The following is a 14,453-nucleotide window of genomic DNA, read 5'->3' on the forward strand; positions in this document are numbered from 1 at the left end:
AAACAATGAAAAACTTGCATCTTGGCAAAAGATGATTTCAGCCACCCCCATCTTTTACAGAAAGTCTTGTCATTAACTTGCCCTTTTACAGGATGCATAAGAGTCTTGCCCAAGAAAGGACTGGAGATAAGCGTTTATCTAACTCACTAGCTAGGCTGGGAGATACTCACCACTGATACACCACGGCACCATCCGTTCCCTCTGATATCACCATGGATAGGTGATTCAGAAGTGTTTATTAGAGAAGTCCTCATCCAGAAGAGACTGGACTCTCTCCCCAGGAGAGAGGCAGATGACGGTAACTAAAGATAGCCAACTATTGCAAAAATCAATATTGTGACTGATTGTGTGGATCAGCACAGGATCCAGGCTGCCAAAGTCACAGTTGGGCAAACGATTGCCTTTCTCAACAAACTGTCCTCTCCATCAGGTGACCAACGCCTTCTTGCGTGGTCAGGATATGCGCAGTTCTTCTTTTGCAATTCAGGTGAATTTGAATTGCAGTTTGCACATCTGCAGTTCCAGTCCTTGCTTGTTAGCAAAGTGTTTGTGCCACCTCTTCATCATGCAGTTCTCTTCCTCATAATTTTTAATTTATTCAAAATTTCCTGTGCATGAGTAAAACTGCAGCAATCTGACAGAGAACAGAAAAAAAGGAAAGTGAATTATTTTCCTAGTTTTAGAGACAACCACTGTCTACACTGTTTTCCCAGGTGATTCACTTATAACTTACCTCAATCTTTTTGAATGTACGAATTCCCTTTCATTAAGACAGCTGCTTGCACTGACACGCAAAAGATGTAAGCCTGAAACGGGTTTTCCTTGCTTAACACTGTTAAGTTGCAATTCCCCACATCTTTTTTTTTTTTTTTTTTTTTTTTTTTCTTCCAGTGGTCCAGTTCTATGCACTCTTCTGTTTGTGGAAATTCTGTCAATGGTACTGGCCACCATTTTCCTCACCCTAATTTGCTTTCTTTCCACATGTTGTGCTTGCAAAGCTGCTATATCCAGAACTCCTCATAAAAAAAGAACTGAAACTTCAGACCTCAAACATGACAGAAACAGTCATTTTGTATGCTAAATTTTACTTAACATAAAAATCACTGATGCAAAAACCATGAGTTGTATTCTTTTTAAATGTGAAATGACTCCATGAGGAGTTTTCTTTGTCTTGCTCAGGGATCTATCAAATGTTCCCAAGCTGTTTCTACAGGAACATGACAAATTTGGGCTGTTTCCACTCCAAGGAGCAGTCGAACCTGAGATAGAATTTTTTCCTTTTTAAATTTTCCAGACGTCACCTAACCATCGCTATGCTGTCCCTATTAAAGGCTGGTCTCTCCGAAGGAGAAACAAAAAAAAAAAAAAAAAAAAGAGAGAAAAAGGCAAGGCAGCGGTGAACGGCAGAGGTCTCTTCAGGCCAGTTTGTTTGATGTTTTTTGTGATGAGTTTAGATACAGAGGAATGATGGCATTCTGGCAGAAAGGCTTGGGTTTCTGTTTGCTTTGTGGTAGTGCCCCCAAGTCTCAAACACTGTAGTTGTTGGTAGCCTTCAAAAGTGTAGTGAAAGACTGGGTCTATCCTAAACACAGCAAATATCTCCACAGTCTCTCCTGCCGTTTTCCTCACATGGTGGTTGTAACATAAAGGAAGGCAGTTAGAAAAACCAAAGAATTCACAGAGGGTCAAGACTGAGACAGAACCAGTACTTACTCTTATCAATTAGCAATCTTCTGTGTTTGCTGAGACCCAGACACTCTGCTCTCACACGGTAAAAGCTGTTTCACTGCAAGTCCTCTTCAGAACAAGCTGTACAGCCAACTAACGTAACGTTCAGTTCACTTTTAGTAGCAGTGGAAAGCACGCAGGGCACTGAAATAAAGCTGCGATGGCAACAATAACAGGTTTGCATTGGAACATCTCTCTGGTCTGTGTGATTCACAAGGTATTCCGACGTGTTTTGTGAATTGTCGGTGAAACTGCTTGTAGTTAATTTAACATTCACAGGTTCGCATTTGCTCAATAACAACCAGCAACTAAAAAAAAAAAAAAAGGAAGAAATTTATGTTTTTTTCCAGAATCAGGATGTAGTGACTGTTTTTTTTCTTTTTGTAAATGTATTTTTTGCACTCTGTACTTGTTCATCAATGACTCCAGCTGCTACACTGGAGCGTCCTCCTTTACCATGAATAACTTTTAATTCTGAGAGAGTTTAATAATGCCACCTTCTGGTGGAAATGCAAGGAAAGCATTGACACTAAAGATGGGCAGAAGAAACGATGGAGCGAGCTTAGGATGGAGGGTCCTGCCTGAGCAAAGGTAATTACAGGGACAGTGAGAGGTTTTGGTGACTCTGGAAATAGTTGGCTCCAGGAGCTGTCAGCCTTGTGTAAAAATATGTATGCCACTGCCTATGGTTGCCTTTTCTGAATCTGACTTGATCTGTAAACTCTGGCCTGTGCATTCAGTGTTGTCTTTATGGTAGGTTGTATCTCGTCCGTTCCTGAAACTTGAGTTACCAGGAGGATCTGGAGAGCAGGGACCAGTAATGGGACCGAGAAGGAACTGAACAAGAAACCAAGTGATGGTGAGCCTTAATGATATTTAAATGAGGGCTCTCTTTGAAACTATCAGCTGACAGCAGTACGAGGATACCTGTTCTCCAAGATAGGACCCCAAGGGGGGCAAAAACTCACTGGAGAGGGGCTCTGAAGCCACTCGTGGGTTATGACCTGGTTGAATTTTAGTCAGCTCTACTACTGTCATTTACAAAACAGACAAAACTAGCTTTGAGCCTCCTAGACACCTTCCCTCTGGGGCAAAGAAATGTGCTGATGAAGGTTCCTTATCTGTAGCAGGAGGTCTAGCGAGGTGTCCCTAGGAAGTGCTGAAAAGTGATTCCTGTACGCGCTCACCCAGTTCCCCATCCCTGAGTGGCTTTAGGCCATTAGCTATACTGCTTGAGGCCCTTCCAGTGGGAAATGCTCCCCATTTCCATGTGCTCCTGTATAGCAAAGGGGATGGCAAAGGACTGTGGATGATGGTGGTGCAACAACCTGCTCCAGGTGCCTCTTAGACATACCATTTCCTTCTGGTTTGCTCCTACCTGGTTGAAGCCATGAAAAATAATAGAAGCTGCAGCTCAGGGTTTCAAGCAGTTCTTATCTGTAAGGAACTGTGCTGGAAAAGTCTGTGCTGGCATAGGAAATTGCACATAGAAATAGCAGCGCGTGTTTGGCACTAGAGGGAACTCTCCTGTCAGCAGGTGCATGGAGCGTCTACTGTTCTGCTTCATCAGCTTCCTTGGTGTCCTCTGATGTGCCCAGAAAATCATGGCCATCACAAACTGTGGCGTCATTTCTTTGTCACAGGTGCTGCTGGTTTTAATTTTAATGTGGTAAACGCAGCATTTATAGGGTAAATGCAAACTTCTTGTGGGAGAAATGCACCTTCTTTCAGTTGCCTGCATATCCTGACATAGGGATCTGTATGTGGCTGGACTGTTAGGGAACAGTGACAAATGCATATAACTTATTGGAGACTTAGAATCTGGCTGGGGTGGAAAACAGACTACTCCCGCTACAGGTGCAGTTGGCAAGTGGATAATAACATAGTGAAGAAGCTGTGCCCAGTGTCCTCGCTTGCATTCTCTGTCCCGTTCACTAACCTCTGCCTTCAGTGACGTGAAGTTGATGGGCTGCTTCCTGCTGATCAAAGGATCACAGCTGGAAATTTGGTAAGCGCAAACTGTTTTTCACAAGCAAACCATTTTCCCTATGTCCAATGGGAGCTATTTTACAGCATTTCTTTAGGGAGAGGAATGACAAATACCATATATTAACTATATATATTTGTATATTGAATATTAGTGCACTAAACAAAATTATACAGAAGGTGGATATTTTTTTTCCCATATTGAAAACAATGTGTTAACACTAACACTGCAAGGCCCAGGTCTTGAGGTTGGGATGTGTATATATTGAGAACCAAACTCTTACAGTAGTTACCAAGTAAATCGGGAAGTTCTTTTTAACAATGGCAGCAGAATTATTACCAATTTCAACAGAAGCTCTATGTATGTGACAGGTGTCGGAAGTCATCCTTAAATAGATATAAATTGTTCTCAATTTTAGCTACAATTACCGGCTTTCAATTTCAAAATAATAACTCTGGAAGTCACAGTGTGGGAGTTTATATAAAATGGCCTTTGGCAAAGCACGGCACCGTGCACAGGCAATAACTGCAGGAGAAAAGTGTTACCAGCCAGGAGCTGCAAAAGCAAAGGTAGGCTGAGATACTGCAACTTCTAGAATTTGAATTTGACAAGAATACAGCTGGTAACTGAGTTTTTCTTTGGAAAACTCACCTGTGTTTGGGACTTGCAGGGATGGGGCTTGTCCCCTTGTTGGCAACAGCATGTCCTGCTAGGGCAAGGGTTTTGTACTACCTACCATATCTCAGTGAGGGACCTCACAACAGTGATAAGAGACAAAATGTAAATGACTGAGCCCAGCCTGTAACCAGTGCATTTTAAAATAGTTTCTCTGTGAAATATAACCTTAAAACTTCAGACTACCCTGAACCAGGGTTTCAGATCCACTCCGAGCAAATTCTAAATCCAACAGAAATACGTGGCTAGTGACTCCTTTTGATGCCAGTGCTAGAAACTACAGCTTTCACTGCTGAGCAACTCCCCAGCTCAATGGGATGCTCTGACTGGCTGCATTTCTAATTTTTTGTACCAGTTAAAAACCCCAAGAGGTCCATAAAAAGAGTTTGAAGCAGCCATGCTCAGCTTAAAAATGAAGAAACATAAATCCTATGATTTTGGGTCTGTGGTGTGATATTTGAATGAGAGGGATTCACAGTGGCACCTAAAAAAGATGCTGATGTCCATGTATCTCACTGCAAGCAGTTTGGCTAAATATGTTTCTTGCTCATTCTATTTAAAAGTAGAACATGAAGTATAGTTGTGAACCTGCAGAGAAGAATTGGATTCAGGTTTTATTAGTTCCTCAAACTGTAACCCAGCTTGAGAAGATTTATGTTAAGTGTCAGTGTGATTCTCAAACAGGAAAAAATAAGTTGATCATGATGAAAAAATACTGTGCAAAGATAGCTCACCACCCCTCAAAACCCCAAAGCCCAATCCCCTCACCAAACACAGAGATTTCCTGACCTTTTTGCACAACCAAATACTGTTCAATGGATAGATACAACAAGTGGGCATTGAGTGTGTGTGCGTTTTCTTGTGTAAATTGTAACTTGCTAAATAAGCAAGAGTCTGTCCTTAATTCATGGCAGATGGAAAGGTTTTCTCTCATCCTGAGAGTGGTTTACTTTCTCCAGTGTAATGGGTAGGAACTGGGTGTTTCTAGTCCTCCAGGACGTGCTGATCCAGTCTAAGGATATACGCAGCATTAGTGCTGTTCATAGAAAAGCATACAGGCTGGAGAGTTGGGCAGAGAAGAACCTGATGAAATTCAACAAGGGCAAGTGTAGGGTGCTGCACCCGGGGAGGAATAACCCCCTGCACCAGTACAGGTTGGGGGCTGACCTGCTGGAGAGCAGCTCTGAGGAGAAAGACCTGGGAGTGTCCTGGTGGACAACAGGATGACCATGAGCCAGCAATGTGCCCTTGTGGCCAAGAAGGCCAATGACATCCTGGGGTGCATCAGGAAGACTGTGGCCAGCCAGTCGAGGCAGATCATCTTCCCTCTCAACTCTGCCCCGGTGAGGCCCCATCTGGAGCAGTGTGTCCAGTTTTGGGCTCCCCAGTTCAAGAAGGACAGGGAACTGCTGGAGAAGGTACAGCAGAGGACCACAAAGATGATGAGGGGCCTGGAGCATCTTTCTTATGAGGAAAGGCTGAGGGACTTGGGGCTTTTTAGTCTGGAGAAGAGAAGACTGAGGCCGGGTCTGATCAATGCTCATAAATACTTAAAGGGTGGGTGTCAAGAGGGTGGGGCCAGTCTTCTTTCCTGTGGTGCCCAGGGACAGGACAAGAGGTAACGGGCACAAACTTGAACATAAGAAGTTCCATCTAAACAAGAGGAGGAACTTCTCTCACTTTGAGGGTGGCAGAGCCCTGGAGTCTCCTTCTCTGGAGACATTCCAAACCAGCCTGGACACGTTCCTGTGCCACCTGCTCTAGGTGGACCTGCTTTGGCAGGGGCGTTGGACTAGATGATCTCCAGAGGTCCTTCCAACCCCATATCATTCTGTGATTCTGTATGTATGTGGTAAAATAGCTGGGCAGTTAGAAAGCACTAGTTTGCTGCTGCAGAGGTTTTGAAAGAGAAGTCGCATCTTTAAATCAATGTTACAATTAACAGAAAGTGCAGTGGAGGGACTTTAGGAGACATCAGTGGGCTTTCAGTCGGACTCGAATGGTGCAAAGAGTACCTCAAGGAGCGTAATGCACAAAATTAGCAGAAACCCAGGAAACTACACAATACTATCTCTCACAAATGGCAACAGAGGCATGCTGTGGGGGCTGCAGCTCCCCATGCTTGCTGGCATGGTGCAGTGCAGCGAAGAGCAGCAATGCCTGTCTCAGCGGCAGCTGAACCCAGTCCTGGTAGTTTGTTACTGGTTGCCTTCAGAGCACCGGTATGGTTCATGGAGACTGAAGGTTTTTTTAAGGGACAATTACAACACAACTCTTCCTGCTAATGCAAACAAAAAGAAAATGTTGATTTTGGTTTTCAATGGGTTTTCAAAGATTTACCACTTCTGCTATGAGGAGGCACGTGTGCTTTTCGTTGCAGAGCCCAATGCCTGGAAAGCCCCCCGTGAAGATTCTTATCTCATACAAACGCTCAAAGACTGAGTGATAAGACCTTGGACGCAATTAGCAAGTTCTATATAATGACTTGCAAATACATGGCATAAAAATTGACGATGTTAGGCTGACAATCCTTGGACGTGTTCCTTTGCGCAGTGTGGCAAAGAAGACAGAAGGTTGTGAGGGCGGGCCCTTGACTTGGAAGTGAGGGGTTTTTGCGGATGCAGTTTCTCACAGTGCAGCTTGTGGAGAGCCCAGGCCTGTCAAGGCAGTTTGACTCAACGTTAGCAAGTCTGCTCTGCCAGGGGGAGAGTGTGTGCTGTGGTGCACGGTACTGCTGATGGCTGGGATTCCTGGGAAACTACTGGGGCTAGGCAGGAAAATGCTTTCCTTTCCTAGAGAGCTGGCAGAAAGCTCTGGGCTTGCGCCTTTCCTTCTGGAGACAGCACATGGATCATATTTAAAGGTGCCTTTTATTCGTCCCACTCGGTAACTCACCATTGTCCGAAAAATAAAAGTTAGATAAACGAAGAGAGACTGCACTTAGCCTGGCAATCCACCCTCTTCAGGCTGATTTCATGCAGACGATTTGTTGTTTAGTCTCAGAAGTACCTTCCTCTTTTTTTCTGCACATCCTAGCATTTCTTTAAAAAAACCACTGTAAAAATACCATTTCTTAAAACTGCCACTTGCTTTGGGGGTGGGGCAGAGGGAGTTGTCTTCTCTCACTTGCTTAGGCAGACTGAATTTTGAAAAGTAATTTAATTTCAAGTGACATTCATGCTATATTTAATTTTAGCCACTAGGTCTGGAGTCTAGAAGTCTATTTATAGCTGAAATTTTAAAAGTTGAGCATATATAATATATTTACACCTGATACACCTATATTTACACCTAATACTCCAGATCCAGTTGTCCCAGCGTGTGCTGATGTCCATTGATCAAGCTGGCAGCCTGCCGGTGTGAATGCCAGTCCACGCCAAAATAGTATGCTTAAAACACTGCATGAAAACACAAACAGCAAATAATCCATGCAGTATATTCAGCAAGGGTTGTGGGTTTGCCCCATGTTGGGCGCCAATAAATCTGTCGTGGTTTAGGCTGGATTGGCCAATGACGGACAACAGATACTCTCCCACACCTCTCGCTTCAAGGAGAGGAGGAGGAGAGCTAAAGAGATTTATGAGTTTAGAAGGAACTAAACTACTTTAATGAAATATTAATAATAGAATAAAAAGGAAATCATGAAATAGATACAATATACACAAAATTGTATCAAGGTCTCAAGATGATGTCAACAGCAGGCACTGGGGAAGTCCCAGACTGGACTCAGCGATGGGTGGAAACTGGATTCCAGGTCTGGAGTCAGGAATGCACAGACTGGGATCAAAGGCAGACAAACAGACGGGGTCCTCCTCAGACATCATTTCTGTAGGACTGGGGTAGGTTTTTTATCCTGCTTACTCATGTCCTCTCCTTAGTCGCAGAGGCAAAGCCATAGGAAATCTCAGAGGGGGTCCTGTTTCTCTTGAGTTGGTCTCACAGGAGGGCATTTTTTCTTAATGATTGCGATGTGGGTTCAGGGGAAGAGTGGGATTCTTTCCTCATCTCAGACACTTTTTCAAGCAGTTTATGAAAAAATTTATCATTTTTGTGGGCAATTGTCTTAGTCATTTTCTCTGTTGTCTCAATCATTTTCTCAGTTTTCTCAGCCATTTTCTGCATGTCAGCCACGGTGAGGGGACAAGAGAGACTGTGTCTTCATACTGTCGTACCTCGTTAGCCACTTCATTTACTGTTGGTGTGTCATCATCAGATCCTCCCCAGACCATTGTTGACAAAGTGATGGTGCACTCTGCACAAACGGCAGAGATTGTTTGCACGGCATTTCATCAGAGTCTACATTCACTTGCTGGTCACCATAAATCACCTCTCTCACAGCCATTTCTCTCAGGTACTTAATACCTTTCTCCGTGCTGGTCCATTTGCTTGGTCGGCATTCAATATCATCCTTAAAGGGATACCTGCCTTTTATGGCTGATAGCAGTCGTCTCCAGAGACTGAGAGTCTTTGTCTTCTTCCCAATCGCTTCATCAATGCCTCCCTCTTTGGCCAGGTTTCCCAACTGCTTAGCCTCCCTACCTTCTTAGTGTATGGTATCAGCCCCATTATCCTAGCACCAGAGCAACCAGGAGATAAGTGTCTCACCTTCATGACAGCTAAAGTCCTTCCTTATATTTCACAAATCGTTCATAGAAAAGTGTTTAACAATTATCTCTGCACCTGAGTCGTCCTCCTGGGTTAACACTGCCTGAGAAGGACCCTGTCCTGGACCTGCTTTAGAAGGATGCTTTCCTTTATCTGCTTTAGAAGGACCCTCTCCTGGATCTTTGTCGGAGGAACCCTCTCCCATGATCTCTGGCTTGGGCTGGTCCCTATCATAAGAGGCAGGGGAACGAGTTGACCTCCTTTTCTGCTTCCTGGTCACTGGGGCAACTTGTGCCGGTTCTGTTGGGAGTTTGAGTAGCCGATGGTGGTGGTGAGGTAGCCGATGCCAATGGGGCTGGTGTCCGTATGGCTGGGGGCTTCTGTCAGTACGGGAGGAGGTGTGGGCCTGGCCAGTGCCATTGTAGGGGCAGCAGCCGGTGTGACTTGGGGGGTAGTTTGTGTCTGTGTTGTCTGTGAATTGGCCTGTGGGGTTCGTGTAGCAGCATCACATGTCACATAATACTCACTCCTGCGCTGATATTTAACAAAAAGCCACCCCTACAACACATTCAGGAAAACCGACAATAAAATCATGGTCTTATGAAAGTAACATTTATTTTCTGAACAGCCCAAAAGGTTTCCATCCCCTAGGTCTGATGGTGTCTCGTTGGCATAAACATTAAAGGGCAAAGTAAACTTTCCCCAGGTAAAACCAAAAGTGTAATTAGTAAAATAATCATTCACGTGATGCCCGAGATGTGCAGGTAGAACCGTTATCCAGGTAATTATATTATACATCTGAATGCCAATCCACACCAAAATAGCACGCTTAAAACACCGCATACAAACACAAACAGCAAATAAACCATGCAATATATTCGGCAAGGGTCATGGGTTCAGGCCCCACGTCTGGTGTGGTTCAGGCTGGATTGGCCAATGACAGACGACAGATGCTCTCGGAGAGAGAAAGAGATTTACGAGTTTAGAAGGAACTAAATACATATAATATGTACAAAACTGTATCAAGGTCCCACCGGTGGGCAGTGGGGAAGTCCCAGACTGGACTCGGCGATGGACAGGAACTGGATTCCAGATCTAGAGTCAGGAAAGCACGGATTGGGATCGAAGGCAGATGAACAGACAGGGTCCTCCTCAGACGTCAGCCACTGAAGAAAGAAGCTGAGCCTTCGATCCCTCAGCTTTTAGACTGAGCATGGGGCAGATGGGACAGAACACCCTGTTGGTCAGGTTTGGGTCACCTCTCCTGTCTGCTCCTCCCCACAGGTGGGACCCCTCTACGCTTTTCCGTTTCTGACCCTCCAAAGGGGCAAATAATGAAGTTACCTGACCTTGGTTGCTACAACAGTAAGTATGAGCAAAACTCTCCCTGCATACCATTCCGTGGCATTAACTACAAACATAGTTCTTATCACCCTGAGAACAAACCGATTTCTGCACAATGTGCTGTTAAGTTCAGAGAGCTAGAAGAGGCTTAGCTAAGCAGTAAAATTACTGAACAGAAAGTTGGGTCTGTTTTACTTCAAGCCAGGACATTGGGTAACGGCAATCTCCCAGTGGTGGCTAGCCCTGCAGAAGACATACTTACATACATTTCTTCTTCACAGAGCCTTTTAGACAAAGACAGATCCATCCTGGTCACTGGTGTTCTGGGTTATGTTGCTGACCACGACGCTTTCTGGATAGCTAGCTGAAGAGGTGACCTGGTAGCAACTGCAGGGGCCACAGAAACACAGGCATGGACAATACTTCAAGCAGACATGATACAGGTATTTCCTGAATTTTTGGCCAGCAAAGGCATAGATAAGAGGATTGAGACAACAGTGACTGAATGCAATGGTTTCGGTGAGGTGCATTGCATAGTCCAATGATTTAATTTGGTTGCAACTTGTGAATAATTCATAGTACTTTAAAGTCTCTAGAAAAATCAGCACATTGTAGGGGGACCAAAACAGAAAAAACACGACCACCACAACCAAGACCAGTTTTATGGCTCGTGTTTTTTTCTGATTTTTGCAGAACAGCAGGGTTTTGATGATCCCACAGTAGCAATAGCCTATGATACAGACTGGGATGAAAAAGCCGATGGTGTTCAGCTCCACATTGCAGAACACTGGCCAGATGTTCTCCAGCTTCTGGGGTAAGACAGAAATGCAGTCATTTTCTACCAGCTGGGAGAACACAAAATGTGGCACTGAGACTAAAACTGCTACTGCCCATACTCCACATGTTATGAGAAAGCCATGTTTCACTGTTCTGGATTTCAGAGAGTATGTTGCCCGGACAATGGCCAAGTATCTGTCGATACTGATAACAGTGATAAAGAACATGCCCCCAAAGAAACCAATGTAATACAGGGAGGAAACAGCTGTGCATGGAATAGTCCCGAAAGTCCATCCACGCACCGTGTTGGAAGCCCAGAAGGGGAGGGAGATCACGAAGAGAAGGTCTGAGATAGCCAAGTTCAGGAGATAGATGTCAGTGATGCTTTTTCTACTGCCTTCTTTCACAATGGCAAAAACCACCATTAGATTCCCCGTGAAGCCAAGAGCAAACACTGCAATGTAAAATATTGGTAGAAATATTTTCCCAAATTCTTGGATGTCTGTCTTATTGCAGGTAAAAGCATGTTCATCATAACTGTATTCAGCTGTCGTTTCTGTGAATGCTTCCGTCATGCTGAATTTTCTGGCTAGAGGCAACCTGAAAAGGGAAAAGAGAATAATGTTAGAGAGAGATCCAGTATATGCTACGGTAAAACACTGTGAGACCTCACCAACACCCACGCTTTGGGATTTTCTCACTATTTGGATTAGTGAGAGCTGTATCACTGCGGAGGTGATGGTAGTTACTAACACAAGCCCAGGCTCTGCTGTTATGTGTGCTTCACTGAAAGTTAGCTCTTTAGGATAAGAAAACACAAATGAGAATTTCAAGGGCTGTTGAAAAAGCCCCTGCTTATCGGAAGAGGAGCAGAAGCAGCGGCGAACAGACATCCGACAAACTGAGTTCTGCCAGGGGTACGTGGCAGTGTGAGAAATGCAGGTGCCCTCCTGGTCTGTAGGGCAGTGCTCTGCAGGAAATCGATCACCATGCGGTGCCTCTCGACACCACCAGGCGCCTGGTCTCGCCCCACACATTAACCCCAGGGTGGAGGTGTGTAAGATGCCCAGTTTGGCCAGGCCTGAGCAGACACTTGCCGACGTGGGAGCAGCAGTTTGCACTGGGACATACCTTGGGAGAAAGCATACCTTTAGTGAGGTTTTTTTTTTTTAAAATATCATACTATAATCAGAAGAAGGGAAGCTATACTGACACTTTTCCTCAAGCGCCAAAGCCTTTCATGACTTCTGCTGCCTTGGCTGCAGTAGTAGGTTGGCTGGGGTAGTCAGGTTGGGGCCAGGGCTGGTTAGCTCAGGGGCTGCACCCAAAGAGATATAGGATGCAGGTGTGTGAGCTCTGGGCTCGCTCGTCTGCACATCCAGTAACTCGGGGCACCTGTCAGTTCCTCTGCTCTCCCTTGGGATATGGCGTTCAAGTCTCTGCAGAGATTTCTGTTTGCAGGAACGCAAAATCCTAGAGGGGTGGAGATGTTACTGAATTAGCTCTGCTCCCTGGTTGGGGTAAAGAGTTGTAAGTATCCATTACTTGCTCTCACTCTAGGAAATGAAGGAAATTGATGTGATATGCTGTGCAGAAGCCCAGGGACGTGACAGTGCGGCCAAACCAGCCTGCTGAAGTTAAGACTGAAAGGAAAGGTCAGTGATAACTAAACTGCAACTTCCCCTTGGTCACAGTGCCACAACCTTCTTACAGGAACCCCCATTGACTGTAAAGCAGGGACTCAGTTCAGTGACAATAAGCTGTCTCGAATATAGATGTTTACATCCTCTTGTTAGTGGGAGAGGTAGTTAATGCAGTTAGTGAAGAGCAGTGCACCCGATCCAATGCAGGTCAGGGTGCTTCTAGATAAGACAGAGTGCTTTCCAGACTCTGCTAACCACGTTGATGAAACTCCATGATGAACATTGATGATGTTCCATGGTAAGCATGGGCTTAGTGGTAGATGCTGATGGTGTATAACTACTCCCACTCCTGACACTTACAGCAAAGTAGTTGGAATCCCAGCCTATATGGCCATGTTCCACTGATAGCAATAGTTTTCAAAGCCTCTGTTTAAAATATGCCTTGCAAGACTAATCATGAAATAAAGATGTCCTGAGGTGTGAGACGCTCCTTGTTTCATAAGACATAGTGGCAGCTACAACAAACTCCCTCATGGGTGGCTACGGTCACCATATTGACATTTTCTCCTAATGCCTCATTGCCAGAGGGCCGTTTGTGGTGTGGGCCATGAAGTTACGGCCTTTTATTTTGTAGTCATTTCTCAAAGAGGTTTGTTTGTTTTTTTTTTTTATGCTAGTTAGAAACGCAGGCTCTCTGTTTTAAAATTTCTTCTTATTCTGACAGTTCAAAGCCTAGTTGTCCCCAAAACATTTAAATGAGAAGTGCCCACAGTCATTAGAAAACAATCTTTGTGGTTTTGCACAGGAAAAGTAGGCTAGAAGAAGGGCTGTCTCAGCGCTGGTAGTTTCGGGGCATGGGCACGAGGCAGGGAAGGCTGTTTGCAGCGGGCAGGCACACCCACGGGCTCAGCGGATCTTGCAGTGCCTTTCCACTTGAACTGGGAGCTGAGCCCACCTGCAGAGTCTGTCCAGACCCTTGCTGGCAGCCCTGTTTAATTCTCCGGCTTTGGGAGATGTCCCTGACACCAGCAGAATTAATGGGGACGAATAGGAAATGCCTAGGTGCTGAGGCAGCAGCTGACAGTAACTGCAAACAAGAGACTAATTTTCTACTGGTAAGATAACTGATTAGGGTTGCCTACAGAGATGTGTGACAAGTTCCTCATCTCTTCAAGTGTCTGTCCACTCATCAGTTTATAAACCCTGAGAGCGATACAGAAACGAGCAGAAAACACTGTACTGGCCCCCACCTGGAGCACTGTGTCCAGCTCGGAGTCCTCAACACAGGAAGGACATGGACCTGTTGGAACGGGTCCAGCAGAGGGCCACGAAGATGATCAGGGGGCTGGAGCACCTCTCCTATGAAGACAGGCTGAGAGAGCTGGGGTTGTTCAGCCTGGAGAAGAGAAGGCTCCGGGGAGACCTCATAGCAGCCTTCCAATATCTGAAGGGAGCCTACAGGAGAGCCGGAGAGGGACTCTTTGTCAGGAGATGTAGTGACAGGACAAGGGGTAATGGTTTTAAATTGGAAGATGGGAGATTTAGACTAGATATCAGGAAGAAATTCTTTTCTGTGAGGGTGGTGAGACACTGGAACAGGTTGCCCAGAGAAGTTGTGGATGCCCCATCCCTGGAGATGTTCAAGGCCAGGCTGCATGGGGCTTTGAGCAACCTGGTCTGGTGGGAGGTGTCCC

General features: G+C 45.2%; 1 protein-coding gene across 1 annotated transcript; it reads right to left on the reverse strand.

Moving 5' to 3' along the window:
* Positions 1-10,626: 10,626 nt before the first annotated feature.
* On the reverse strand, positions 10,627-11,691 carry CX3CR1 (C-X3-C motif chemokine receptor 1). The gene has a single exon (XM_074150916.1). It carries the CDS (start codon positions 11,689-11,691, stop codon positions 10,627-10,629), a length of 1,065 nt encoding a protein of 354 aa, XP_074007017.1.
* Positions 11,692-14,453: the final 2,762 nt, after the last annotated feature.

This window comes from Numenius arquata, chromosome 7, assembly GCF_964106895.1.
Source record: "Numenius arquata chromosome 7, bNumArq3.hap1.1, whole genome shotgun sequence".
NCBI classification, from domain to species: domain Eukaryota; kingdom Metazoa; phylum Chordata; class Aves; order Charadriiformes; family Scolopacidae; genus Numenius; species Numenius arquata.